The 27,975-nt window shown below is 47.4% G+C and overlaps 1 protein-coding gene and 1 long non-coding RNA gene across 6 annotated transcripts in view; one reads left to right on the plus strand and one right to left on the minus strand.

Annotated features, from left to right (window-relative positions):
- Positions 1 to 344: 344 nt before the first annotated feature.
- LOC105482003 (prepronociceptin) lies at positions 345 to 27,711 on the minus strand. Of its 5 annotated transcripts, none has more exons than XM_071068465.1 (4): positions 27,630 to 27,711; positions 14,624 to 14,772; positions 4,305 to 4,698; positions 345 to 779 (listed from the first exon to the last, which is right to left on the minus strand). In XM_071068465.1, the coding sequence occupies exons 2-4, from the start codon at positions 14,747 to 14,749 to the stop codon at positions 694 to 696; spliced, it is 606 nt and encodes a 201-aa protein (XP_070924566.1). In that variant the 5' UTR covers positions 14,750 to 14,772; positions 27,630 to 27,711; the 3' UTR covers positions 345 to 693. The 5 variants fall into 5 exon arrangements, with proteins under 5 accessions (XP_070924566.1, XP_011740139.1, XP_011740138.1 ...); XM_011741837.3 differs by lacking the exon at positions 27,630 to 27,711 and adding an exon at positions 26,782 to 27,218; XM_011741836.2 differs by lacking the exon at positions 27,630 to 27,711 and adding an exon at positions 26,520 to 26,623.
- The window catches only part of LOC105482001 (uncharacterized), a 49,339-nt gene continuing 36,057 nt past the window's right edge, over positions 14,694 to 27,975 (plus strand). The window contains exon 1 of the long non-coding RNA XR_003018106.2: positions 14,694 to 14,796. This is a non-coding gene — a long non-coding RNA (uncharacterized lncRNA). The remainder of the gene's footprint in view (positions 14,797 to 27,975) is intronic.

Consider the following 27,975-nt stretch of genomic DNA (forward strand, 5'->3'; position numbering starts at 1 on the left):
GTCTCGCTCTGTCTCCCAGGCTGGAGTGCAATGACGCGATCTTGGCTCACTGCAACCTCTGCCTCCCGGGTTCAAGCGATTCTCCTGCCTCAGCCTCCTGAGTAGCTGGGATTACAGACAAGTGCCACCATGCTTGGCTAATTTCGCCATGTTGGCCAGGCTGGTCTTGAACTCCTGACCTCATGATCCACCCACCTCAGCCTCCGAAAGTGCTGGGATTACAGGCGTGAGCCACTGCGCCCAGCCTGCCCATCCTCCTTTCTACACAGCAGAGCCATGCACTTTTTACCTCTGCCTCCTGGGAGCCGCAGCGCTGGTTTGTGTGCAGAGTCTGCTTCTGTCACTTCACTTAAAAACGGCAAACCAATTTATTAACCATTTGCTCAGTAGAAGTTTAATGGAGAAATCGTTGTTTAAAACAATCAGTCGGAAAGAACAGCTCTTTTACAAACAAGTTATGGCAGTGGCGAGTCAAAACCCCAGGTTCAATTTCCTGTTCCTTTCACCTGCCCCTAGAAGGGGGAAGAGGCAGGTGAGCAGGAGAGATGGGGCCATTGAAATGGTAGCTAGAGGAATTACAAAAATACACTCTGATGTAGCAACAGGGTTGTGGTGAAACATGCCGGGGGCTGGGGAGGAACAATCGGGGAGGTTCTGGAGGCCATGAAGCCTGCAAGATCTGCAGACAGACGCTCAGTGCCTTGGGGAAGAAGGAATCCTGATTCCCAGGCGGCAGGTCTGGGGCTGGACACATGCTGTTTGGGGGATCACCTGGACGCCTGGGGAGACAGAAATGATTAAAAAATGGCAAACCTGATGGTTTTTCTCACCCTTTTCTATTCCCCCTAGAGATGGAAGCAGTGAAAGGGAGGCAAGGAAAAGCTATCAACCCAAAGAAATCGTTCCTAACGTAGCCCGAGGGGTCCTCAGCTCCTCCACATATCTGCTCCCCCAGACCCGGGTCTACTGGCCAGACTAATAGACTAAAGGGGAGGTCTGTGGGCTGTGACTTGATAGGCACAGCGGCAAGCTGCCTCCTGGGGAACAGTTCTCCCTGGTATTTGGAGCCCATGTGAAATAGTGCCCTTGTTTTACAGTTCTTTTGTTTGCAAGTGCTCTTTGAGCCAGAAGGCACTGATACCTGACCATGAATGAATGTGCTCAGTTTCCATTGCCTAGAAGGGTCAAAGCCTGAGGGTAGCAGAAAAGAGGAAGGCAGTATAGGGTCAGAGGAAAGGCAGGCAGACCCCCAAGACCAGCTGTGACAAGTTCTGTCTAGAGGTGGGCCTGCACCCCGACAGCTTTCCTTCCTAGGACATCATTACACTTTCTGAATAGGGTTTTTTGTTGTTGTTGTTTGTTTGTTTTTTTGAGATGGAGTTTCGCTCTTGTCCAGGCTGGAGTGTAACGTACACTATCTCAGCTCACTGCAACCTCCGCCTCCTGGGTTCAAGTGATTCTCCTGCCTCAGTCTCCCAAGTAGCTGGGACTACAGGCGCCCACCATGACGCCCGGCTAAGTTTTGTATTTTTAGTAGAGACGGGGTTTCACCATGTTGGCCAGGCTGGTCTCAAACTTCTGACCTCAGGTGATCCACCAGCCTCGGCCTCCTAAAGTGTTGGGATTACAGGCAAGAGCTACCACGCCCGGCCCTGAATAGGGTTCTTTATCCCATTCCAGTGTAAGGTGGCCCCACTTCTTCCCAGCCTTCTCCATGTTGATTAGTATTAGATATCTTAGAAGTCAAGGACAGCATTGGTAACGAGTCCCCCAAGATGGAGACATCTCCATCGTGTAGGGCAGGTTGGGGTGTGTGTATGTGGATGAAAATAAGGTTGAAGTCAGCTGTTATAGACTCATAAATACCCATATTGGAACTCACCAACTGTGCATGTTGGGGGAAAAGAAACAGAGAGATGGTTGCAGAAGGAGAAAGGAGAGTCATCAATAATACCCAAATGTGCTGGTTAATGTTTCCGGTTTCCATCCAGAACTTGACATCTGAGCAGAGCCACAGACTGAAGTTCCTTACCGGCTTTGTTTCAGTGCCTCTCAGTTGGAAGCATAACAGAAGATTAGAAAAACCAATTGCCCGGCTACAGGCTCGAATCATTTTTTAAAAAATAAATGGATTCCTGTTAATGGGCCTGATTTTCAACTGTGTTTAGGTAAAGAACATTGCCATCGTTCAGAATTAGACATGAGCTTCAGTGTCCCTGAAGAGCCACTTTAAAGAAGAATGCCTTTAAGATTTGAAAGAATTCAACCCATGCTACTTCTGAATGATTTGCTGTTAGGTGCTGTGCAGATATGTGTTAGAAAGAAATAGGAGGCTTGTGAAGGATCCAAGAGTATGACTTCAGAAGCAGTGCAGGTTAATTTGGGGCCTTTGGAGATGAGTCATCCTGCTAAAATAAACACATCAGCTTTCTCTTCACAACTTAATACATGTGTCCATATTTGGTAGCAGGCCTGTGGTGAACATGCCGGCCTACCTGGAAAGGGGCTGTCTCCATGCTAAAGTGTGGGCACCAAACATTAGCATATGCACTAATATATCATCAAGGAAGGTTATTAGTGACACCGCTACCTCTGACGGTATGGGACGCAACATAAAACAGCACATGCAGATATTTTTTCTCTTATGCTCGGACTCAGGGAAAAGCCCCACTTGGGTAATGTTTTGGGGTGATTGTGAGGAACTGACTGGTTGTGTTAGGGCAATGATAAAATTTGGAAGTTTGTCCTCTTCCAATTTCATGTTGAGATGTGATCCCCAATGTTGGAGGTGGGCCTAGTGGGCGGTGTTTGGGTCATGGGGGTGGATCCTTCAGGAATGCCTTGGTGCCCACCCCGTGGTAATGAGTTCGTGGGAGATCTGGTTGTTAAAGAGGCTGGGACCTCCTCTTTTCTCTCTCTTGCCCCCTCTTGCCATGTGGCACGCCGTCTCCCCTTGCCTTCTGCCATGAGTAAAAGCTCCCCGAGGGCCTCACCGGAAGCAGATGCGGGTGCTGTGCTTCTTGTATAGACTGCAGAATGTGAGCCAAATACACTTTGTTTATAAAGTACCCAGCCTCAGGTATTCCTTCATAGCAATGCAAAATGGATGAATACAGGCAAGTTTCTTAGCTATTTAAGGAGACGTATGAGACTCTGCAGATGATCATATTCCCATATACTAATTAAGGCACATAGCCTTGATGGTTGGGATTTTCCTAAATTTTCAGAAAATTCTACTGTGCTAGGTTGCCAATGCCACTCAAAGTGATGTATTGGTTGATGGCCTAAGGAAAGTTGGGTTTTGAATGACCAGGTAATCAGTTAGAGTCTTTGATGTATATTATTTGACATGTGAGTTCGTATAAGTTGCCTGTGGGGGTAGGAACAGAGCAGAAGAAAGAGAGAACAAGGAAGAAAGAAGAGAGGAATAAAAGCAAGCAAAAAAACAAAACAAAACAAAAATGGCACGCTGGAAAGAATCGAAATGGAGGAAAGAAGATGAACCCCTTTAGTCCATATTCTAGTAGCTACTAGGTCCATTGGGCCAAATTCTCCACGTCTTGCTCAGTAATGATACCATTGACCACAAGGAATCAGTCCCTCTCTGGCAAGGTAGCAGGATGGACAAATGGCTTGTGGAAGGAGGAAGAGCAGAAACCACAACTCCTGATCTGAACAAGACCTCTTTGGCCAGGTAAAATGGGAAACTTTAATGTTTCCCCGGAGCCAGGCACCCTGAGACCTGGGGAAAGGAGAGGGGATAGGTAAGCTGTCTTTGAAGATGAAATAACACCATCATAGCTGTGGTAATCGGACTCTGCTAATGGCTAAGAATAGGTCCTGCTCTCGGTGTTTAGAGACACAATCTCGAGGAAAGGTGAGCTGACTGGTTGCTATGGCAACCGGATGGGCATATTGGTCCACTTAACTGTCCCCATAGTAACTAAGCTCCTGGGGAGTGATAGAGGAATTAGTTATCTTAACATACTACTATTATCCCCATGGTAACCAGTCTCTAGCCAGAAGTGGTCAGCTTCAAGGTGCAATCATAGAAAATATTTGCTGCCTAGAGAAAGGGTGGGCTGGACTCCTTGAGGGGTGTGTGTGTGTGTGTGTGTGTGTGTGTGTGTGTGTGTGTGTGTGTGTGTGTTTGGGGATGAATGTGCTTCTAGGCCTGGGAGCAAGGCTAAGACAGTTGGTGTGTGAGGTCTCTCCTTGCCCCCAGCTTATTGGTGCCCAACTCACTCATGGGTTGCAGTGGCCGGTACAGCTGGGAAGAACGCCCCTTCCAGGCTACACATTACCATTCTGGTGCAGGGTGCGCCGGCGCTGGCTGGACTGCATGCTCAGGACCAAGTACTGCCTCATAAACTCACTGAACCGCTTCTGATTGGCCAACTTCCGGGCCGACTTCCGGGCCCCAGTGAAGCCCCCAAATCTCTTCTGCAGCTGCTTCTGCTCCATCTCACCAGCCTCCTCCATGCCAGGCTCAGGCTCCTCCTGCTCCTGGAACAGGCTCCGGACTCGGGGCATGCGCCGCAGATGCTGCATCTCTGAAGCTCTCGGCTGGTAGAGAGCAGCCGCCACATGCTCTGGGGCGGCAGGGCTGAGCTGCCAAGAGCTCCTAGCCATGACCTTGGTGCATGGAGTCCAGAGGGGGCTGGGGAAGACCTTCTCTTCACACTCGAGGATGCACACCTGCAAAGATACGGGTGGGAGGAGGGGAGAAGGAACAAGAACCTCTGTTAATCCAGGGCGAGGGAGGAGATCCGGCCCAATGCACCAGTGCAAGTGCTTCTGAAGCATCTAGTTTATCAAGTAACGTGCAGCAGTTTTACACAGGTTTTTAGGTTCGTAGAATTTCAGAATTGGAAACAAACAGAGAATCATCTGACCCAGCTCCATCATTTTACAAAGAAATCAGGGCTCAGAGAGGTGAGCGTAACTTACCTCTGGTGTCACAGCACGTTAACATAGGAAGGTAAGACAGGATGAATGCGCCCAACACCACACCCTGTTACATCTTTAGTCAAGTTTTTGGAGCCAAGCACAACTCATGACTGTCACCCATAAAGACTTTTATTTTGTTCTCTCCTCAGGCTTGTGGAAGGTCAGATGGGTTAAAGAAATTGGGGATGTGAAAGTATGTAGTCAAATCTGCAGGTTTATTTTAAGGTCACTGTGTAAAGATCTACCCGGATGTTGTTAATTTTTCATCCCTCGTACAGCAGTCGTCACTATCTGTGTATCATTTATAGCAAATGGGGGTCAAGACCCTGTGGGGTGTAGGCAGACCGTACGTGCGAGGCCGAACCTGTGATCCAGTTCCAGGTTGGAGGAGAGATGCCATCATCAGATGTGAGCCCAGCAGACCTGCCCCGTCCCTGGGAACACTCTGCTCTGCCTCTCCTGCCAACCCTGACTTCTAGCCACCAGCTGGACCGGCCCCCTCTTGGCTGGTTCTGACCTTGGCCCCCCCGTCCCCGCCCCCCCACCCAAGTTCTTGGTTCTGATTGGGTCTCCTGGAAGCCTCTGCCGCCGGCTTTTCTTCCTATTTACTGTTTTGGCTTCACCCCTAATTTCAGTCCAGGTTTCTGGCCTTAGCCTACTGGAAACCCCTGACCTTGCTGCTGTGAGTCAGTAGGCAAAGCCTCTCATCATAGCATGGAGCTCCTGCCTGGCTTCCAGGGCACCTTCTGGGGCAGAGGCTGCAACTGTCTGGCCTGTATTCATCTCCCCTTCTCCTTATGCACAGAACACTGTTTTATTCCTAAAGGCAACATATATGTTTCCCAAGCTTCCTTGGAGTGATAAGTAGCTGACGACATAAAAATGGAAGTGTAGGCCGGGCGCAGTGGCACACGCCTGTAATCCCAGCATTTTGGGAGGCTGAGGTGGGTGGATCACGAGGTCAGGAGATCAAGACCATCCTGGCTAACATGGTGAAACCCTGTCTCTACCAAAAATACAAAACAAACAAACAAACAAAAAAATTAGCCAGGTGTGGTGGCACGCACCTGTAGTCCCAGCTACTCGGGATGCTGAGGCAGGAGAGTGGCGTGAACCTGGGAGGCGGAGCTTGCAGTGAGTGGAGATTGTGCCACTGCACTCCACTGTGGGTGACAGAGCGAGACTCCATCTCAAAAAAAAAAAAAAAAAAAAAAAAAAAGGAAGTGTAATCCCAGCACTTTGGGAGGCTGAAGCAGGCGGATCACTTGAGGCCAGGAGTTTGAGACCAGCCTGGTCAACATAGCAAAAACCAATCTCTGCTAAAAAATACAAAAATTAGATGGGTGTGGTGGTGGGTGCCTATAATCCCAGCTACTGGGGAGGCTGAAGCAAAAGAGTTGCTTGAACCTGGGAGGCGGAGGTCGCGGTGAGCTATCACGTCACTGCACTTCAGCCTGGGTGACAGCGTGAGACTCTGCCAAAAAATAAAATAAAATAAAGAAATAAAAAGAAAAAAAAAAAAAGGAAGTGATCAGGCATCAGGTGGGGTTTTCAAGAAAGTAGGAGGCTGACTTAAGTGGGAAGAACATCCCGTTTTCCTCTTCCTCCAACTTTCTGCTTGGAATGTGGACATTTGGGCTGACATTGTGTTTGCAATCTAGAAACCATGCAGCGACTCAGAGGATGGGAGTCATGGGCTAGAAGCTGCCGACTGGCAGAGAAAAGAGAGGAGACTGGAGCTGCCACTGCAGCCCTGGGCTGTCCCCTCCTCACTCCTTGTGAGGAACTGAATCTATTGATTTCAGCCACTGTCACTTTAGGTGTTTGTTACTAGTGGGTGAATTTCATTCTTATCTGATGCAGTTGTCCTTCTGCTTGGCCTCTCGGTCCCTGTCTCTGAGTGGCACCTCACTTCCCAGCTGACTCAGATTTCAAACTCTGGGCATATCTTTTCCTCCCCTCTCACCGCCCCCATCCTGCCAGTCTACAGTTCTGCCCCTCCTCCCACTCCCTCTAACACCGCCTAAGTGCCTGTTAGGTGAAGTGGGTCCCTAACTGATCTCCGCATCTCTGGTCTTTGCCACTGTCATCAATGTGGTACCTCTCTCAGGATACCCTTCCTGAAGAGTGACTAATCATGTCATTACCTTGCCCACAGCTGTCAAATTGTTTATTGTGTCCATAAAACAGCTCCAAACTCTTGAGCAGAGCATTCAAATCCCTCTACCACCTGGTCCAGCCCACCATCTAGGTCTTATTTCCGAGTCTTCATCACATGCCCCTTGAGGCCTATAAGGCTGTTCCTAGTGCCTTAAACACCTCAAAGCTCCTCACAGCCGCATGCCTTTCTCTCTGTCCCTCGAATGCAATGACCTCGTTGAATCCTTCCATCCATTCTTTGGGACCCAGACAAGCTCCAGTGCTGCCCCTCTCTGATACCTTCTAGTTCTCTGGCAAGAATCGCTCTCTCCTGCCTCTGTCTTCCCACAGAACTTTGTATTCCTCTTGTGGAAATTTTAATGCTTTATGTCATTAAATTGCAATACCTTCTAAGGCAGAATATGACAAGTTAGGGACCACATCTTACTCATGTTTGAATCCCTTGGAGGAATCTTCTCCTTCCAGTAAAGACTAGGGTTTCAGTAGAGGTTTGTCGAACTGAGCTGAATTAATCAAGAAGTCACTTTATATTTAGGTAAGAGTATAAAAGAAGGGAATGAAAAGAGGTGAGAAAGAGTCCCTGGAAGAACAGGGGTCGCAGCTAGTTGCAACCAGGACTGGAATGCCCCTAGTGCTTAGCATGCACACTGGTACAGCAGCACCTGTCACCCTGCTGCCACCCTTTGCTTATCTGATTACTCATCTGTCCCATTAGTCCAGGACTCCAGGATTCTTTTATTCTTTTTTTTTTTTTTTTCTTTTGGAGACAGAGCCCACACCTGGTCTAAAGGGTCCCACACCTGGATGTGAGTCCCAATCATCTGCAGAGCTTTTAAAAACAGAATTTTGGCTGGGCGTGATGGCTCATGCCTGTAATCCCAGCCCTTTGGGAGGCTGAGGCGGGCGGAGCATCTGAGGTTGGGAGTTTGAGACCAGCCAGACCAACATGGAGAGACCCCATCTGTACTAAAAATACAAAAAATTAGCCAGGCATGGTGGCGCATGCCTGTAATCCCGGCTACTCGGGAGGCTGAGGCAGGAGAATCGCTTCAACCTGGGAGGCGGAAGTTGTGGTGAGCCGAGATTTTGCCACTGCACTCCAGCCTGGGCAATAAAAGTGAAACTCTGATTGAGAAAACAAAAAAACAGAACTTCAAGACTCAACTCAATCTCTGAAGAACAGAACCAGGGATTAAACCTTATCTTTACAAAGGAATTAAAAACTTAATTTTACAAAGGTCAGGTAATTCCAATATTTGCCTGGGTTTGCAAATCATGAATATAATTTCATCTTTGCATTTTATGATGCGGTTCAGTAATGTGTCCAAAACAACATGGTTAGATAACAGTATAACCTGAACAAGAACTCAAGGATGCCTTGCGGCCCAGTCCGAGACATCTACTCAGCTACCTCTGTGTGCTTGCAATATGAATTGTGGCAATCAATGCAAGAAAAAGGATTCGATGAGACCAAGAGCTGAGGTTTGGATGGAAGTATTGCCCGTATTCCAATAGACTGGAGGGGACAGACAGGGAATGGGTCTGACGGGAGTGTTCCTTTCCTTCCCTGGTAGGGTTTCCAAGAAGCAATCTGTCCAAGTCCACCTATTAGTCACAGGAGGTGACATTGGCCCCTAGTGATGCTCAAGCCATGGTTTTTCTGAGCATGCCTTTTTCATTTAGCTTTTACTCAGAGATACTTAACACATGCAACCTAGTTGCTGACAGAATGACCTCAGTAGGGAGATGCAGGGAACTACTTTTTCACACCTGCAATGTAACTGATTATAAAAAATTAAGGCAGCCCTCCCTTCCATAGATAGGGAGGGCTGCCTTAAGAACAATGGAATTGCAAACTTCTGGAGTATTCTATAAGAATTGTTACTGTGCTGGGCATGGTGGCTCCCGCCTATAATCCCAGTACTTTAGGAGGCCAAGGAGGGAAGCTCCTTTGAGCCCAGGAGTTTGAGAGCAGCCTGGGCAACATAGGGAGACCTCATCTCTACAAAAATAAAAATGTTAGTGGGGTGTGGTGCATGCCTGCAGTTCCAGCTACTTGGGAGGCCGAGGTGGGAGGATTGCTTGGGCCTGGGAGGTCAAGGCCGCAATGAGCTGAGATTGCTCTACTGAACTCCAGCCTTGGTGACAGAGCGGGACTCTGTCTCAAAGAAAAAAAAATGCTACTGGAGTTTGTTAGAATGCAAATTTGTAACCTACAGCATTGGATATTCTGACCCACTAAGTCAAGGTCAGAAGGGTGACCTTGTCTTAAATTGCATTAAGAGATTTAGAGACAAAAACTAAGGCAACCAGTCCCCAAGAAAGAGCGTGGGGAAATTTAATTTAAACTCCCTAAAATTTGGCCTGGTGCAGTGGCTCACACCTGTAATCCCAGCACTTTGGAAGGCTGAGGTGGGGCCCATAAACTTGTATTTTTAGCCACAGCCCAGGTGATTCTGAGGCTGGATGATATCTGGAGAAATCCTGCTTTGAAACTTGCTCTGAGGAGGAAGAAACCATTACAGAACATGGTGGTTAAAGACTCCTACAGAGGGTGGCTCAAGCCTGTAATCCCAGCACTTTGGGAGGCCGAGACGGGCGGATCACGAGGTCAGGAGATCGAGACCATCCTGGCGAACACCGTGAAACCCCGTCTCTACTAAAAAATACAAAAAAATTGCCAGGCGAGGTGGCGGGCGCCTGTAGTCCCGGCTACTCGGGAAGGGTGAGGCAGGAGAATGGCGTAAACCTGGGAGGCGGAGCTTGCAGTGAGCTGAGATCCGGCCACTGCACTCCAGCCCGGGCGACAGAGCGAGACTCCGTCTCAAAAAAAAAAAAAAAAAAAAAAAAAAAAAAAAAGACTCCTACAGAGAAAGAGTCACTTGGGTCTGTACTTAGCCTGCTCCTGAAATACTTGGAAGAAAAGCAGCTAGAATCAATGTGTAGTATATTCTTTCAGATCAGAATCCTGTTGAGTTAGTACTCTACAGGAGTGGATCTCAACTGGGAGTGATTTTGCCTGCCAAGGGGCCATTTGGCAATCTCTGGAGACATTGTTGGTTGTCAGAACTGGGGTGTGTGTGTGTGTGTGTGTGTCTGTGTGTTACTGGCACCTAGAGGCCAGGGATGCCAGTAAACATCCTAAAGTGCCCAGGACATCCCCCACAACAAATAATTCCCCAGCAAAAGTGCCCATAGTGGCAAGTTTGAGAAACTCTGCTCTGCAAAGTCAACAGGGATGCAGAGAAGTGTGGCTAGCACTGGGAAAGCCATCGAAGGGTAGAGTGGGGGAGCTGGATCTGACCTTTGAGCATGCTTGGTCCAATCCTTGCAGAATAGGAGCCCCAAACTGCTTGTTGAATTGTTCTACTCTGTCAGTTTACAGAAACAGGTGGAAGAGTTGTTAAACCTGGAGGTACTTAGATCTTTTGTGAGCCCCTGGGTTTCTAAGCCCAGATGGTAATTAGATTTTGTGTCAGTCAGGGAAAATGAAATTCTGTGATCAAACCAGATGCCACAGTCCAAACCCAGACTTGATGCACTGTTAGATAAATTAGATGCTAACAAAATCATCTCAACTCTTGATTTAGGAGAGGGTTTTGGGCAAATAGGAGGAAGGCAAATTCACAACAGCATTTGTAGCACCAGATGGGCATAGGAACTTAATTCCCGACCCTCTGGTGTGGGAAACTCACCAGCCTTTTTCCAGAGATGGGTTAATGGCTTATTAAGTGAGCTGGACACGTGTTGGCAGCCCACGCTGATGGCATTACTATATTAAGCCAGAATGCATATGGGCATCTGGAGTCTCATATGGCTGCCAAATTGATCCATAAAGCTGGGCTTATGGGGAAAGTGAGCAAATGGCCATTTGGGTGTCTGGGCTCAAAGATTAGGGTACAAAGTGGGAAACAGGCACATGAACCCATTGGGGATAAAAGGAGCAGCTCACAAAGGCAGTCAAGTTTCTGCCACTAGAGAGTCACACCACTTCTGACCAAGAGACATTTGGGAGCTATTTGCTTTCTAAGGTCCTGCTAGAATATCTGAGGACAAATACAGAAGATGAACAGCACAGAAGACAAACATATAAGGAACTCCTACTGCAAGTCACCTCATTAGAATTTTCATTCCATGAAGATAGAAAGAACTACCAAAAGGTAGTTTGTTTAGAAATAGATTTTAGGGAATTTTATTGATTGATTGAGACAGAATCTCACTTTGTCCCCCAGGCTGGAGTGCAGTAGCATGATCTCAGCTCACTGCAACCTCTGCCTCTCGGGTTTAAGTGATTCTTCTGCCTCAGCCTCCTGAGTAGCTGGTATTACAGGCATGCACCACCATGCCCAGCCAATTTTTGTATTTTTAGTAGAGACAGCTTTTCGCCTTTTTGGCCAGACTGGTCTCGAACTCCTGGCCTCAAGTGATCCACCTGCCTCGCCTCCCAAAATGCTGGGATTACAGGTGTGAGCCACTGAACCAGGCCAAATTTTAGGGAGTTTAAAATAAATTTCCCCACACTCTTTCTTGGGGACTGGTTGCCTTAGTTTTTGTCTCTAAAACAACTCAGTGAATCCAGTCTTTTCTCCTTGAGCTGATAAAGTAAGTACCATTCACAATTAGGTTAAAGGCCAGGACGTTGCAGTGGGTTTGGGTGTGAGTCATTTACCAACCAAAATTATAGTCTAACAACAAGCAGCCATACTTCAATAGTCTACTAGGAGCAGAAATAAAAAGTTTCTTGATGAAGCCGAGGATCCAGAGGACCCTGGGAAGAGCTTGGTGGAGGGACTGGGGAAGGGACCCTTGCTGAAATATGAGTCCCCCTGTCATTCACAGGATGGACATAGCCAAGGCCTGCCAGATTTGGAAATGGGATTTGAGTATCTACTTTCTAGGCATTTTGTTAAACTTAAACATAGGTTAAAAGTGAATACAAACTAGAAACAAAAACAAGCAGGCAGCCGCATCCTCCGGGGGGTTAGCAAGCACTGTGAAGGTGTTAGTCCTCCATTGTGAGGCTTTTACGGTCCATTTTCTGACTTGTTTCAAAGAAGTAAAGCTGAGAATGTTGTCTAGACCCCAGATATTTAAGATGCTATGGAGAGATGCAGACATGCTCCAAATTTTTGACTCTCTGAAAGATGCAAACGTAAAACCTTTACAGAGACTGCAGCAGATGTGCCTATTAGAAGACTAATGGTCTTAGAATCTTCCAGTTTCCGCGGGATGGGATGTGTTTATTGAGCTATGCTCTGTGCCACACACTGTGCTGCATGCTGGGATACCCAGCTCCATCAGTAAAGAAAGCTCACTCCATATGGGGAGAGAGAGTCCTGCAGATACAACTAACAATCAGAACACGAGGAAGGAGGGCCCACTCCACTGGGGTGGGCGGAGAATCAGTGCAGTGTTCTCTTACCAGGGGACACTTAATCTGGGATTTGAAGTGCAAGTGGGATTTATGGATGGGGAGGAGGCCGAGGCAGGCACGATGGCAGGGCAGGAATAGAAGGCAGGATTTCTGGGAACTATGGAAAGTGATCGGGTCTGGAGCCCAGGAGAGAGGAGGTCAGGAGGGTGCCTCTAGGAGTTTTCTGCAGCCTAGGAGGAGCAGAAGGCCTGGGATGTATGGGTGGGTTCTCAGAGGGAGGTGAAAAGCAGAGAATCTTGGTGATCCTTTATGTGTAGGGGGTGGGGAGAGGACAAGGAACCAACACAGTAGCCAGAGTGGGGAAGAGAATGAGGCACATGGACGGAGAGAGGGCTGGGGTTCCTGAAAGAGGGAATCGTCGGCAGGATAGGAGCTCAGAGAGAAACATGGTGGATGAATAAGAGGAGACATTTACTGTAACCACGTAACTGAGGGCCAACTGTAGACTATATTTATGGAAAGTAATAATATTAATAGCATGGGAAATTGATCCTGGTATAATATAGTAAGTGAATTGGTTAACTGGAGATGCCCTGGGTAGTTATGACTGGTTGGAAAATGGGCTTGAAAACCACTGAGCCCAAGAGCTTGGTGCTTTGGGTCTGCTGGATTTTTATCTCCTCCTCTGTTATCTGGAGGTGGGAGACACCAGGGTGTGTTAGCCCCCCTGCAAATACTCGGTTCTACATTTGTACGTTTGCCTTAAGGAACTGTGGTGCTTCCGGTTGTTTTGAAAGGTTAAGGGGTTTAAAAGATGGCATCTTTTGAGGAAGTTATTTGACTATAAAGTAAAAAACAATTGAGCTATGCTGGATTTAATAGGAGAGGAGTAACTATGTGGACTGAAATGTAGATAGTTGACAAAGCAGTTTATTTAATGAAGAAAAAGTTAATACTGGATTTGCACCTGAAGTTGGAAATTTAAAATATAAGACAGCATTTTGGTACTAAGGGGTTCACTGTTGAATTATCTGCAATATCTAATAAAAGGCACATACATGTTCAATCGTTAGACAAATTACACGGTCCTTCTGTATCCACAGGGGATTGGTTTCAGGATACTAAATCTACAGATGCTCAAGTCCCTTATATAAAATGACTATGCGGCCAGGCACGGTGGCTCATGCCTGTAATCCCAGCACTTTGGGAGGACGAGGTAGGTGGATCACTTGAGGTCAGGAGTTCAAGACCAGCCTGGCCAACATGGTGAAACTCATCTCTACTTAAAATACAAAAAATAGTGGGGCGTGGTGGTGGGTGCCTATAATCCCAGCTACTTGGGAGGCTGAGGCAGAAGAATTGCTTGAACCTGGGAGGTGGAGCTTGCAGTGAGCTGAGATCGTGCCACTGCACTCCAGCCTGGGTGACAGAGTGAGACTCTGTCTCAAAAAACCAAAATAAAAATAAAAAATAAATAAAATGGCTATGCACATCCTCCTGTATACTTTAAATCATCTCTGGATTACTTATATTACTTAATATAATATAAATGCTGTGTAAATAGTTGTTATGCTGTATTACTTTATTTGTATTATTTTTATTGATATATTATTATTATTTTTTCTGAATATTTTCTATCCATGGTTAGTTGAATCCTTGAATGTGAAACCTGTAAATACCGAGGGCCAACTGTAGACTATATTCATGGAAAGAAATAATAACATGGGAAATTTATTCTGGTATAATATAATAAGTGGAAAAAAGTAAAGACAGGTGTAATTTCTCTTTCTCTGACTTTCTCTGACTGGTGTAATTAAGGGTGATTTAAATTTCTCTTTTTTTATACTTTTCTGAATTTGCCACACTCTCTGAAATAAGTAACGTTATTTTAATCCCGGGAACGACCTGGCATCACAGGCAGGGCTCTTCCTGCAGCTGGTATGGTGGAAAGATCGCAAGGTTCTGGGTTGGAAGAGCAGCTCCTGTCTGCATCTGTTTCCTATGGGCCATGTGATGCTGGGCAAGTGCTGTGAGCTGTGGGAGAGGCCTTGGCTTCTCACTCAGAGTCTGCTCCAGAGTAGGGAGGGAGGAGGTAGTCAGGGAGGAGGACAGCCTCTCTGCCTTGCCTTGGGGACCTACCTCCAGGTTGAAGCTGTCCAGGGCTGGGCGGAGCTTCTCCTGGCATGTGAGACAGTCCCTCTGACAACTGCTGAACACACTGGAGAAGAGGCTGAGCAGCAGCAGGTCACAAACCAGGACTTTCATGGTGCAGGAGCAGGAAGCAGGTGCTGGAACATACAGGAAGCATGGCAGTGAGTACAGCCATTCTCGGGGGGCTGCTTAGGGCCGGAGACCCTAACCAGAGGATGCAGGAAAGACACTCCTCTGCTGTCTCTGGCAGGACAGCACTAGGGGCCTGAGATTCACTTTCCAGGGGTGTAAATTGTCAAGGTCATAGGCAACCCGGCCCGATCACCTAGACTCAGTGTTCACGCACAGGCTTGCTAGTGTCTGGGTTCTTGGGTTGGTCCTGGGTGTCAGGACACCCCTGTGATTCCTGCCACCTGCCTGGCCTTGACACCACACAGGCACTTTTGGGAGCAGCTGTGTGGTGGCAGAGAGAGCTTTCTTGGAAGCTGAAGGCATCGCTTTGCAGCTTACCAGCATGTGACATTAAATCAACCTCTTCGAGCCTCAGTTTTCATAGCCCATAAAAGGGGCACAGTGGCACCTGCCTTATCACAGGCCTATTGTGAAGATGAAGTGAGATCTGTAAGGGGAGTTTTGCAAAGTGCTGTGCAAAAGTAAGATGAGTAAAATACGAGATTTATTAATGACTCAAGTGCTTCCTTTCATCCTCCTGACCTTCCCTGCTGCAGCCAGGAATGCCCCCAACCCCCATACCCTGAAATCTCTCTTCCAGGTACTTGCCTCTTATCCCTGCTAGATGTGAGCTAGTGCTATGGTCTATCTCTGTCTCCCTAAAATTCCTATGTTGAAATCCTAACCTCCAAGGTGATAGTATTAAGAGATGGGATCTTTGGGCCAGCCACAGTGGCTCACGCTTGTAATCCCAGAACTTTGGGAGGCCAGGGCAGGTGGATCACTAGAGGTCAGAAGTTCAAGGCCAGCCTGGCCAACATCATGGCAAAACCCTGTCTTTACTAAAAATACAAACATATATACATATATATCCAGGTGTGGTGGTACACACCTGTAATCCTAGCTACTTGGGAGGCTGAGGTGAGAGGATTGCTTGAACCCGGGAGGTGGAGGTTGCAGTGAGCCGAGATCGTGCCATTGCATGCCCACCTGGTTGACAGAGTGAGACTCTGTCTCAAAAAAAAAAAAAAAAAAAAAAAGAGAGAGAGAGAGAGAGTGAGATGGAACTTTTGGGAGGTGATGAGATCATAAGACTAGAGCCCATATGAATGGGATTAGTGCCCTTGTAAAAGAGGCGCCAGCGAGCTAGCTAGTCCCATCCACCACTTGAGGACACAGCAAGAAGGCAACAACTAAGAACCAGGAAATAGACCCTCACCAGACAGTGAATCTGCAGACATCTTGATCTCAAACTTCCCAGCCTCCAGTACTGTGAAAAAGAAGTTTCTGTTATTGGCAGGGCACAGTGGCTCATGCCTGTAATCCCAGCACTCTGGGAGGCCGAGGCAGGTGGATCACTAGAGGTCAGGAGTTCGATACCAGCCTGGCCAACATGGAGAAACCCCATCTCTACTAAAAATACAAAAAGTAGCCAGAAATTGCTTGAACCCAGGAGGCGGAGGTTGCAGTGGGCCAAGATCACGCCACTGCACTCCAGCCTGGGTGACAGAGCAAGACTCCATCTCAAAAAAAAAAAAAAAAAAAAAAAAACCAGTAATTTCTGTTGTTTATAAGCCACCCAATCTACGCTCTTTTGTTACAGTCACCTGGACAGACTAAGACAGTTGGCTTTCTGAGCACAGGGCCATGTTATTCACCTTGGCATTCCAGGCCAAGCACAGGTCCTGGCATGTGGAACTCGCTATTTAAAATTGAACAAAGAAACTATTCTAAGATAGTAGCTCCAAGGATTGGTCGATTGGATCAGTGGTTTGCAATCTTATGTAGGATTGCCTGAAAGGTGTGCAGTTTTCACTGTTTCTCCTTGAAACTTATCTTTTGATCAAGCCTTCTGAATCTGAAAGATGCTTTCCTGGACTATATCGTTTTGGGTCCCTGTAGAACCATCTTTAGGTGTAGGATTAAATGGAAAGGGAAGAAAGAACTTTCTAGAAATGTAAATGTTCTTGATTGAAGTCGCAGGAGTGTATCCATTTGCCAAAACCCATTGAGTTGCAGATTTATATTCTGTGCATTTCACTGTATGCAGTTCCCTTAATGAAGAGTTCAGTGCAGAAAGCCAAAAATGACTGCCTTTATTGCTCTTTCTTCAGTTGATATTGAGGAACTGTAGAAGGTCTTGCTACTCCAATGCACCCTGCAGACCAGCTGGAATCTTGTTAGAAATGCAGATTCTTGGGCCTCACCCCAGAACCACTGAATCAGGATCTGCGTGTCTTTTTGTTTTTGTTTTGAGACAGTCTTGCTCTGTCACCCAGGCTACACAATCTCCTCACTGCAACCACCACCTCCCCAGTTCAAGAGGTTCTCGTGCCACAGCCTCCTGAGTAGCTGGGATTACAGGTACATGCCACAATGCCTGACTAATTTTTGTATTTTTAGTAGAGATGGGGTTTCACCATGTTGGCCAGGCTGGTCTCGAATTCCTGACCTCGTGATCTGCCCGCCTCGGCCTCCCAAAGTGCTAGGATTACAGGCACGCACTACCAGGTCCCACTAATTTTTTGGAAGGATCCGCATTTTTAGCAAGATTCCCAGGTGACTTATATCCGTGCCAAAGTTTGGGAAGTGCTGGTATGAAAAGGATGTGAACAAAGGAGGGACCTGCAACTGAGCCCACCCCAGTTCTTCTTCTTGTGCATCATCAAAGCATTTCATACCCAGAGGATGACGGTAAGTATGGGATGCTCAATAAGTGTTTGTTAAATCAATGAGTTGAATTTTTGTTTGTTTGAGATGGTCTCGCTCTGTTGTCCAGGCTGGTATGCAGTGGTGCAATCACGGCTCACTGCAGCCTTGAACTCCTGGACTCAAGTGATCCTCCCACCTCAGCCTCCCAAGTAGCTGGGAGGATTGTTTGAGCCCAGGATGCCTGGTTAGTTTTTAAATTTTTAGCAGAAATGAGGTCTCGCCATGTTGTCCAGGCTAGTCTTGAACTCCTGACCTCAAGTGTTCCTCCCACCTTAGCCTCCCAAAGTGTTGGGATTACAGGCATAAGTCACTGCACCTGACCAATTAATTCACATTTGAGATGGGTTTTGAAACAAATAATGAACACAGTGCCTATATAAATGACTGTATCGCAAATGCATTTGAGATTAATTTTTCTTCTTTATCCCAAGGACCAGGGCTTTAGTTGAGATTTATTGCCTGGGTTATTGTAATAGCCTCCTAATTAGTCCACCTAATGTTCTGGCTTCCCCCCAAGCCATCTTCAATCTGATGATGTCACCATTTATTTAAACTAATTTTATAACCTCATTGCTGTCAGGAGGAGCTCCAAGGACTTAGCACTGACCGATTCTTGCCTCATCTCCTAGCACCTAACCTCACATAGCCTCTAGTCTCCGCCAATCATGTATAGCTCCGAACTGTATCAGGCTCTTCATGTTTTTTTTTTGAGACAGAGTCTTACTCTGTCACCCAGGCTGGAGTGCACTGGTGCTATCTCGGCTAACTGCAACATCTGCCTCCTAAGTTCAAGTGATTCTCATGCCTCAGCCTCCTGAGTAGCAGGATTACAGGTGCCCACCACCACATCCGGCTAATTTTTGTGTTTTTAGTAGAGACGGGGCTTCACCATGTTGGCCAGTCTGGTCTTGAACTCCTCACCTCAAGTGATCTGCCTGCCTTGGCCTCCCAAAGTGCTGGGGTTGCAGACATGAGCCACCATGCCTGGCTTCTTAATGTCTTTTTATCTTGGCACTTGCTCTTCCCTCTGCCCGGAATATCCTTCTCCAACTCATCCTTCACACACACCTCTAGCATCATCCCTTCTGGGAAGCCATGTCCACCCCATGGTCTGAGTTAGATCAGTCTCCTCTGCTGCCCTGGCATCTGGAAGAGCACATCATAATGGGAGGTCAGCGAGCCTCAGGGGCTCCATCCATCAACACCGGCGCAACAGACGCACGCTGCAGAGTGGCGGTGATGTGTGCTTTCTCATCTGCTAATGACTACAGACTGCCTGCTTCCCACCGCAGCTCTGCGGCTTGCTAGCTGTATTTGACCTCTCATTTCCTCATCTGCACAAATGGGATGAAATTAGTACCTGTCTCAGAGGATGATTAGTGGGTTAATGTTTGTAAGCAATTAAAATAGCACTGACAGGCAATAAGCATATATATGAGAAGGAAAGAACCCGGCATGCAGCATTCACTCTAACACTGTTTTTTTGTTTTTTTTGGAGATGGTGTTTCACTCAGTTGCCCAGGCTGGAGTGCAGTGGCACAACCTTGGCTCACCGCAACCTCCACCTCCCAGGTTCAAGCAATTGTCTTGCCTCAGCCTCCTGAGTAGCTGGGACTACAGGAGTTCACCACCACGCCCAGTTAATTTGTGTAACATTAGTAGAGGTGGGGTTCACCATGTTGGCCAAGCTGGTCTCGAACTCCTGACCTCAGGTGATCCACCCACTTCGGCCTCCCAAAGTGCTGGGATTACAGAAATGTGCCACCGTGTCTAGCCTTATGTTTCTCATTCTACGAAATTTCTGTCTTTCTAGATATTTTTGTAGTGTTCCAAACAGCGTGGTTGTGCCCTCTGCAACCACATGGTGGCAGTGGCTATACGTCGCAGAAGAAATGGAAGGGAGGAGAAAAGGAGCTGTTTCCTTTCCTTCCTAATATGAGGTTGTAATACAGAATGTGTGCATCAGCTGAGCTGACAAGCTGTGACAGATGTTAGCGAAATGCTCTCTGGCTGAGGTTTTTTGTGAACTTCATTAACCGGGGCAATTTGCACATTCAGGAAATGTTGGCTGGTTTGACTGATGTTTGCCATCTCAAATTCTGGGTAAATGGGATTTAGAGGCGAGGTGTAAAAGGTAGATGAGCTTCTGGGACACATAGTGCATGCTCCATTTGCAGGTGAAATGTGGGGCCCTACACCTTGGCATTTGGGGAGACGTTGTTGAGTGTCCTTGGCTCTAGCCAAGCCCTCCCTGTGGGTCAGAGGCACATGTACCTTCCGGACTCCAACCTCCCGGCCCTTCTCTGTCTGCCCTCAGTTTTAACAATTGACTCCACTGATTATTCGAGGAGTCATCCACACTCAACGCTATCCATTGCCCCCTGCAATTCACAGAATCCGCAAAATGGAGATGGCCACATAGTTCCCTCCACCCCGCAGGTGGCTTGCAAGCTTTAAAATGAGACGAATGTCAGTGAAAACTCAAAATTATGTAAATATCATTATAAAAGAGACAGCATTCTGTATTTTCTCATACACCTCCCAACACCTACTACAATTGTGTTCTAGGTTAAATCAGATTTTGGACTTTGAAAACTCAGCAGATGTTTTTCATTTGTAAGAAGTCTTGACTATATCTATATGCTGGATGATGCTCTGTATTTAAATGGAGATGAGTACTTAGTTAAATCACGAGTTGTATTTGTGTTTAAACCTTACACTGTGGACCTGTGTGACTGCGGACAAGTCCTGAGATCCTCAGTCTTTTCAGCTGCAAAGTGGGGATAATAACAGGTTTGTTGTTACATTGATGCTGCAATTTTATACTTTGTAACGATGGGACTGTGTGCAAATTATTTCACTTCTGTGAGCCTCAGTCTTCTCAACTGTGAAATGGGAATAGTGACAGGTTGTTGCTATTTTTATACAACCATAGCAGACATCAGTAAATAAAAAGTTACCTGTGTAGGTTGAATTTTATATGGTTGTATTTCACTTGGTGAGCCAAGCTCAGCTAATACTTCTATGTGGCAATACTATATTCTGGGCATCTCATATTGAATAAAGAAATATTGAATTGCCTTTTCTTTTGGCAATGACACCTCATAAATTTAATTGTGCCTTGCTGTTTATAAAAATAAAATACTGGTATGGTTTGGCCTTAATCGATTTGCGTGTAATCTTGCTTCCAAGGGCAATATAATTAGTTGCTTATCTGTTTGGAGAATCACATATGCAGCTTTAGCCGAAGCTCAACCCTAATTAAGTTTTGTCTTATGACCTATGCGAAGGCCTGTAATTTTGATGCTGCCAGCAGAGAAGAGAAGAGGGGACTGGTCTTGCTAGAGGCAGATACACCTCCATCCTTTTCATCACTTTTCATCAACCACATGTAGAGAACATTCTTGACAGGTTACCAAAAAATTTTATATTCATATATTATACAACCCTATAATCTAGGGTTAATATCAACCCACCTTTTTAAGATGAACATAAACTCTTAGAGGTTAAGCAATTTGACTAGGATCATCCAGTTTATAAGTAGCAGAGCCAGGACTTAAACTCAGGTGTGTTGACTCCAAATCGTGTGCTCTGGGAAACCATAAACTTTACACACTGTTTCTGCTTTTGGAAGGTTGCCAAATTCTGACGGAATCTCATTGTGGTGGAATCTATTTGCATTTCATAGCAATCATATTACTATGATTTTAGAGCACTATGAGCGAGGCTCTGCGCTAATTGTTATCATCCCCGTTTTATAGTTGAGCAGATTGAGGCTTAAGGAGTCGACATAACTTGAAGTGGCAGAGCTGGGACTCATGTCTGATCCTGCCCGTCAGTGATCCCTGCAGCTGTCTTTGTGTAGGAGAACTCATTCAGGGACTTCCTCTTGTTCTGAACTCTGCACTCCCTCTCTGATGACAACATTTTTTTTTTTTTTTTTTTTTTTGAGATAGAGTCTTGCTCTGTTGCCCAGGCTGGAGTTTAGTGGTGCTATCTTGGCTCACTGCAACCTCTGCCTCCCGGGTTCAAACGATTCTCCTGCCTCAGCCTCCTGAGTAGCTGGGATTACAGGTGCCCGCCACCATGCCTGGCTAATTTTTTTGTATTTTTAGTAGAGACGGGGTTTCACCATGTTGGTCGGACTGGTCTCGAACTCCTGACCTCAAATTATCCTCCCACCTCAGCCTCCTAAGGTGCTGGGATTACAGGCATGAACCACTGTGCCCGGGCTGATGACAACCTCTTTATTGTTGCTTCTCCCCAGTTCACAGAGGGATCCTTCATTGCGCACCAGCTGCATGTCCATTGGAAGATAGGTTGGTCTTCCCCATGCCCCATTTCTTAGACCCATTGCAGACAAGACTCCTTGTGCTTATTTACCAGCTATTATGGAGAGAGGCTGCTTTGGTTTCTTTTCCTCTTCTGGCTGATACCATTACACTTCAAATGTCTCTCCTCTGATCTAAATTTCCACCTGAAAAGAGGGGGACGGCATAGAGGAGGTGGAGGAAAGAACAATTGCCCAGCCCAGCACAGGTCAAGCATTCCCTAGGATGGGGAGAAATGAATGAGCGAGAGCTGTGCTCAGAAACAAGAGTCCTGGCTTCTAGTCCGGCTCTGTCGTTACCTGTGGGATTTTAAGCAAGATCTTTTCTCTCTCTGGGCCTCAGCTTTTCCCTCTATAAGAAGAGGCAGTTAGATGAGATGGTTAATATTCTTTGATTTTATGAATGGCCAGATATTTGTACTTTCCAGGAAGTGAGAAGGGAGGGAAGAAGGGAAGAGGAAAAGGAGATGAAGGCTTCATGGGGAAGTAGCTTCCGGGCAGCATGGGAGGAAAGCCATAGAAAGGATGTGGAGGGGGCAAAAGACACATGTTCAGGGCTGCTGCAGGTGGGAAGGTAGCCCTCAACTCCCATCCTCCTGGTTCTGGGCCACACTCCCACATATACTGGCAACATAATTTAAATAGATTTTGGAAAGCTTTTATTCACTTTTAGCTGGGTGTATTAGGATGCATCTGCAATCCCAGCAACTTAGAATGCTTGAGCCCAGGAGTTTGAGACCAGCTTGGGGAACATAGTGAGACCCCTATCTCTACAAAAAAAAGAAAAAAAAAAAAGAAAAAAAATTAGGTACGTGTGGTGGTGCAAATCTGTAGTCTTAGCTATTCAGGAGGCTAAGGCAGGAGGATAGCTTGAGCCCAGGAGGTTGAGTCTGAAGTGAGCTGTGATTGTGCCACTGTACTCCAGCCTGGGTGACAGAGTGAGACCCTGTCTGTAAACAACAGTAACAACAACAACAAAAGACCAGCCTGGGCAACACAGCAAGCCCTCCAACTCAAAAAGAAAGAAAGAAAGAAAAGCTTTTATTTACTTTTATGTAATAAAATCATTCAATGTTCTTTTCTAAAATATTGGAATATTGGAAAACACAGATAAACAGCAATGAATCTAGAACAACAATCTTCAAACTTCTTTTTTTTTTTTTTTTTTTTTGAGATGGAGTCTCACTCTGTCGCCCAGGCTGGAGTGCAGTGGTGCGATCTCGGCTCACTGCAACCTCCACCTCCTGGGTTCACGTCATTCTCCTGCCTCGGCCTCCCGAGTAGCTGGGACTACAGGCACCCATCACCACGCCCGGCTAATTTTTTTGTATTTTTAGTAGAGACGGGGTTTCACCATGTTAGCCAGGATGGTCTCGATCTCCTGACCTGGTGATCTGCCCGCCTTGGCCTCCCAAAGTGCTGGGATTACAGGTGTGAGCCTCCGCGCCCAGTCAAACTTCTTTAAATTTGTACCCCTAGCAGTCGATTTTGAGTACACATTCCTAATTTATTTATAAGTTACATACTTTATAAAATCCACTAAAATGCAAATTAAGAAAGGTAAGATAAAAACAAAAGTCTCAATTTCCTGAAGCCCGTTGTGAGTTTGGAGGAAGCCAGAGCTCTGGCCGCCCTGTGCTCCTGGCACTTGCTCTGTGCGGCTCCTATCAGGAACTCCACACACGTTCCTTGGCCAAATGAATGAAAGAATGAATGGAGATGGAGGGTGGGGGGAAGATTGCAGGCCAATGTGGAAAGAGGGGAGGTTGGATCTGAGCCATTGTGGGATGGCAGAGCTGGGTGCACGGTGAGGCATGCTATCTACTCCACCTGCTAGGCTGGGCCCGCGGGCTGATGATTTTGTGCTTCTGCAATGTTGAAGCAGCTGCCAGTATTTTGGGGAAAAAAAAAACCCCACAGGATCATGGAAAATTGAGACTGAAACTAATTGTAGCTTATCCAGGGAGATGCCCAGAAAACTGGCTTGTCCCTGAAATTGATGTGCTCCAAATCTCACGACTAGTTTGTGATTAGATGGAAAGCTTTATGTTCGATTGTGGGATTTAAATAAAGGCGTTTAGAAAATTCAGTTTGCTTCATGATAGCCCAGCAATTCAAGCCACTACCAGTCATTCATTGTCAGGACGGCTCCTGTTTTCTGAGAAGGGTCCGTCCCTTCCTAAGACATCTGAGGAGTAGCTCCACCCAGACCCGGAACACAAGAGATTTCAAAGCTTCCTTCGTGGGCTTTGGGAGCTGTGGAGCTGGATGGGGAAATGAGGGATCGCTGAACCATGTCAGTGCAAGTAAAGAACGCTCACCTGAAACTTCCCATTCCTACCCGTGTGCATATGTGCGTGTGCGTATTAGCACAAAATAAGCATGCAGACAAGCTTAGCTCACTGCCTGGTGCAGAGTGGGTTTCAAGAAATGTTAATTCCGTGGCCTTCCTTTTGTGTGTTTGACCTGGCTGCTGCCTCCCTCTTCAAAGCTCTTGACCCATCCAGATTCCACCTGCCTTCCCACTTGGTAGAATCCCAGGAATCCCAGGAGGAAGTGCTCCTTCTCCCAAATTCTTCTAGCACTTGCTCTCTGGATTATGCGATTTAGGACTGAATTACACCCAGCTTTGCATGGTCCTCTAATTGTTTCTCATGTTTGTGTCATGTCTCTCCTCTACCCCCGACCCCACTAGGAGTTCACAAGCACCCCTGACCATAACGGGGAGATGAACTGGAGCCAGAATGGCTTGGCTCAGTCCTGACCCTGCCATGTACTGAATAAATCATTTAATCTCTCAGGTTCAGTTTCCCCAACTGCAACACAGAGATAATGGCACCACCTCACAGGGCTGTTGCTGGGATAATAGTTGTGAAAGCGCCTAAATCGTTGTACAAATGTAAAGTGCTGTTATTATCACCTCCGCTGAATCTAGTAGAGCCCCTGCAAGCCTCCCTGCCTGGTGGAGTGTAGACGATAACTACCTGATTGATTGAATACAGAACAGCTTTGTGACAGCTCCTGTCATAGGCGCCAGGGAGCACAGGTTTGAGCCTAATCCTGCAATCACTCCCTTCATTGACAATGCAAACTCGCCTGCATTTTACAAATCCCTAAGTACTCTCAGCCTTCAGCGGATAAAGCAGGGGCTGCCGCCCTGTGGGCAACAAAACCGCGCCCTCAAAACAACCCGAGGCTGCACCACAGCACCCTTGACAGGCAGCACTGGTGGCACATGGAGATATAAAAGCTGCTGCTTTTACTGAGGTGAAGATGGTTGGGGATGGGTTTTCCAGGGACCCTCCTCTGCAGAAGACTCAGCAAGCCCAAAGGAGCACGAATCCTTTTTGTTAAAGGTAACACAGCCTCAGTGGAAGCTTATAGAATATTTCTCTGCCACACTTTACAAATGAGAAAAAAAGAGGGTGCAGGCTGTAGCCACCCACAAGCAGCGAAAAAGAGCAGTATTTGCTTTGGGAGGTTTTGATAAGAAGCCAGGCAGTTACTTTTCCCATCTATGTTGAAAACTCTGGTTTGGGCTTGCTGGCGAATGCCGTGCAAAGCTCATCTTTTGTTAGTCTGCCGAACAATGTTATTGGTTATAATTGGGGCAATTATGGGCTGCTTGAGGAAGCTAAACACAGATGTTTAAGCGCAGGATCAGGGTATTCAAGTCCAAAGCAGTTTGCTTTAAATAGTTCATTTCCCGAATCATCCTGCCTTACTTGAAATTCCCCCAGAACTTGCCCATGTTCAGAGCGAGATTGGGGGAGGAGGGGCTGGGTAGTGAAGCCTGGGGAAGCAAGACCAAGGGAGAGAGACGCACAAAGAGAGGAGGAAGAAAGAAGGTGGCCGAGAGAGCCTCGAGAGTTGGGATGCGGTGACTATGAACGGAGTATTCTGTATGACCTGGGCAAAGACCTTTAGGTGGGGGAGATGGGCAGGGGGAGAGAGATGCCAAGCAAGAGAAGAGCCCTCTAAATGAATCAGGTTCTGGGAGACCAAGGTCACGCCCGTAGAAATGCCCTCTGGAATTCACACGCCGTGGCGCTCAGCAGTGTGTGTACACAGGTGAAGCACACTCCCCAGGTCTGGCGCTTCCCCATTATTTGTAGCAATTTCTGTTGGGGGCAGAAGGGAGAAGGGCTCCCTGCGGATTAAAAACTCCCATCTGGATGGCATGAAGTTCAGTGATAGGCGGAGAAGCAGCCTGCACACCGCATCGGAGAGGAAAGGAAGCCACGGAGAGAAAACCCTCATGAGGGGGCCAGGGGCTTCCTGGAGGCCGCCCCGTGGAAGGCAAACCCCCTCCCAAGTGCCTGCCCCTCCCCTGACCTCACTCCTCCAGCAGCCTCCTTTCGACACAGAGCAACAACCACGTAGGGGCCACAGCTGGGGAAGCAAAACTTTTCCTCATTTCCAAGTTCCCCTCTTTCTGTTTCTGCATCTGTCTGCGGTTAAGAAAGAGCCTTAGCCCTCCCCCGTTCCCCACCATCCAAGCGCTGCAAAGGAGATGAATGAAGAAACCATCTCGCAAGAGGCCAGCAGCATCCACACTGGACAAAGGAGAGAGGCCGAGGAGCCAGACCCCGGTGGCCCTGCCCTCCCGGAGCTCCACGCAGTTAGTCCAGTTAGTCGCGGTCGGGCTGGGGGCCCCGTGCAGTTGCCTACCTGAGAGCTGTCAGTCCCCGGCTCCCTCCGATGGATGTGAGGCTCGGTTCCGCTGTCTCAGCCACACCAGCATATATATCCTCTCCCCCACGCACAGCCCTCCCCTTCCCTGCCCACCTCCATGACACATACACACACTGACCCCCTTCAGCAACCAAAGAGCAGAACCTGCAAGCCTTCTGGCTGCTCCCTTTCCCCGGCTCTGCCATCAGACCTGTGACATCCCCACCTCCCCATCAATCCATTCTCAAGCCTGCTTCACCTGGACTCTGTTCAGCCAGGATCCCACAGCTGCCTTCCCTGTGCTTCCAGAGGCTCTGCGAGGACTGACGGGGAGCTCTGGCAAGTCAGAAAGAAAGCCTCCTGGTGACAGTGACGAGGCAGACCCCAAATCCTGGACTCTCCTTGAGCAACCTTTTTGCCTGAGGAGTGAAGAATAGGAGGCAGGCAGAAGGCAGGGGAGCTCACGCCAGGCTCCCACCGGCACGGAGGAGCCCAGGGCTGAGCTAAGCCAAGCCCCCACCTAATGTCACTGCCCCTAACTAGGCCACTCAAGGGGTGGCTCTACCTGCCCTGGGCCAGGTCAGGAGGCATTTCCACAGGTGCCCACAGCATGGTGCGATGGAGAGCGCTGAGACTCAAGGCTCAGATGGAAGTGTCTGAAATTCAGCTGTACAGTCAGAGCAAGGCACATCTCTTTGTGAACCTCAAGTCCTCCTTCTGGAAAACGAGTCTAACACTGCCCAGGATGGTTGTGAGTAGAAAAAGGAGATTCTGTTTGAATCTGCAACACACGAGGCCCTTAATGAATGTGCTGCATCCTCCCTCTCCTCTCAGCCCCCTTTTCACGCTAATTAGTACCACCTGGATCTAGAAATCCCATATCAGTGTCTGGTGTCACAACAGAGAGCTTTTAAAGCTTCTGCACCTTAGGGTGCCACTACCGAGTGCCCTGGAGGCTCAGAAGCTCTGGAAGCTTCCCTGTCCCTTACTGCAGAGCCTCCTTGTCTTCTGCAGCCGCTGGAGGTTGTGGGCTGCAGGAAGGGAGCTCACAGGCTGAAGGCAGAGGCTCAAGGGTTTAGCATCCTTGGGGACCCCACCTTTCCTTACCTTAGGTGAATTGCACCATGACCCTGTCCTTAGTTTTCCGAAGAGAGTCTAAAATATTCCAGAATCCCAGGGTTTGAACCTGTGTCATCCAAGGAGCTCAAGCACTCTCATATGGTGAGTCCAGCTCTCTTGTCTACCCACGACTGGGTGGAGAAGGATTAAGGGAAGCATCTGCCCTGACTGTGAATGGTATAGGGTTTCTTTTTGGGGTAATGGTAATGTTCTGGAATTAGATTGTGGTGATGGTTGCACAACATAGCAAGAATACTAAAACCCACCAAATTATATGCTTTAAAATGGTGCATTTTATGTTCTGGGAATTACATCTCAATAAAAAGAAAATAGG

Source organism: Macaca nemestrina, chromosome 8 (assembly GCF_043159975.1).
Source record: "Macaca nemestrina isolate mMacNem1 chromosome 8, mMacNem.hap1, whole genome shotgun sequence".
Taxonomy (NCBI): domain Eukaryota; kingdom Metazoa; phylum Chordata; class Mammalia; order Primates; family Cercopithecidae; genus Macaca; species Macaca nemestrina.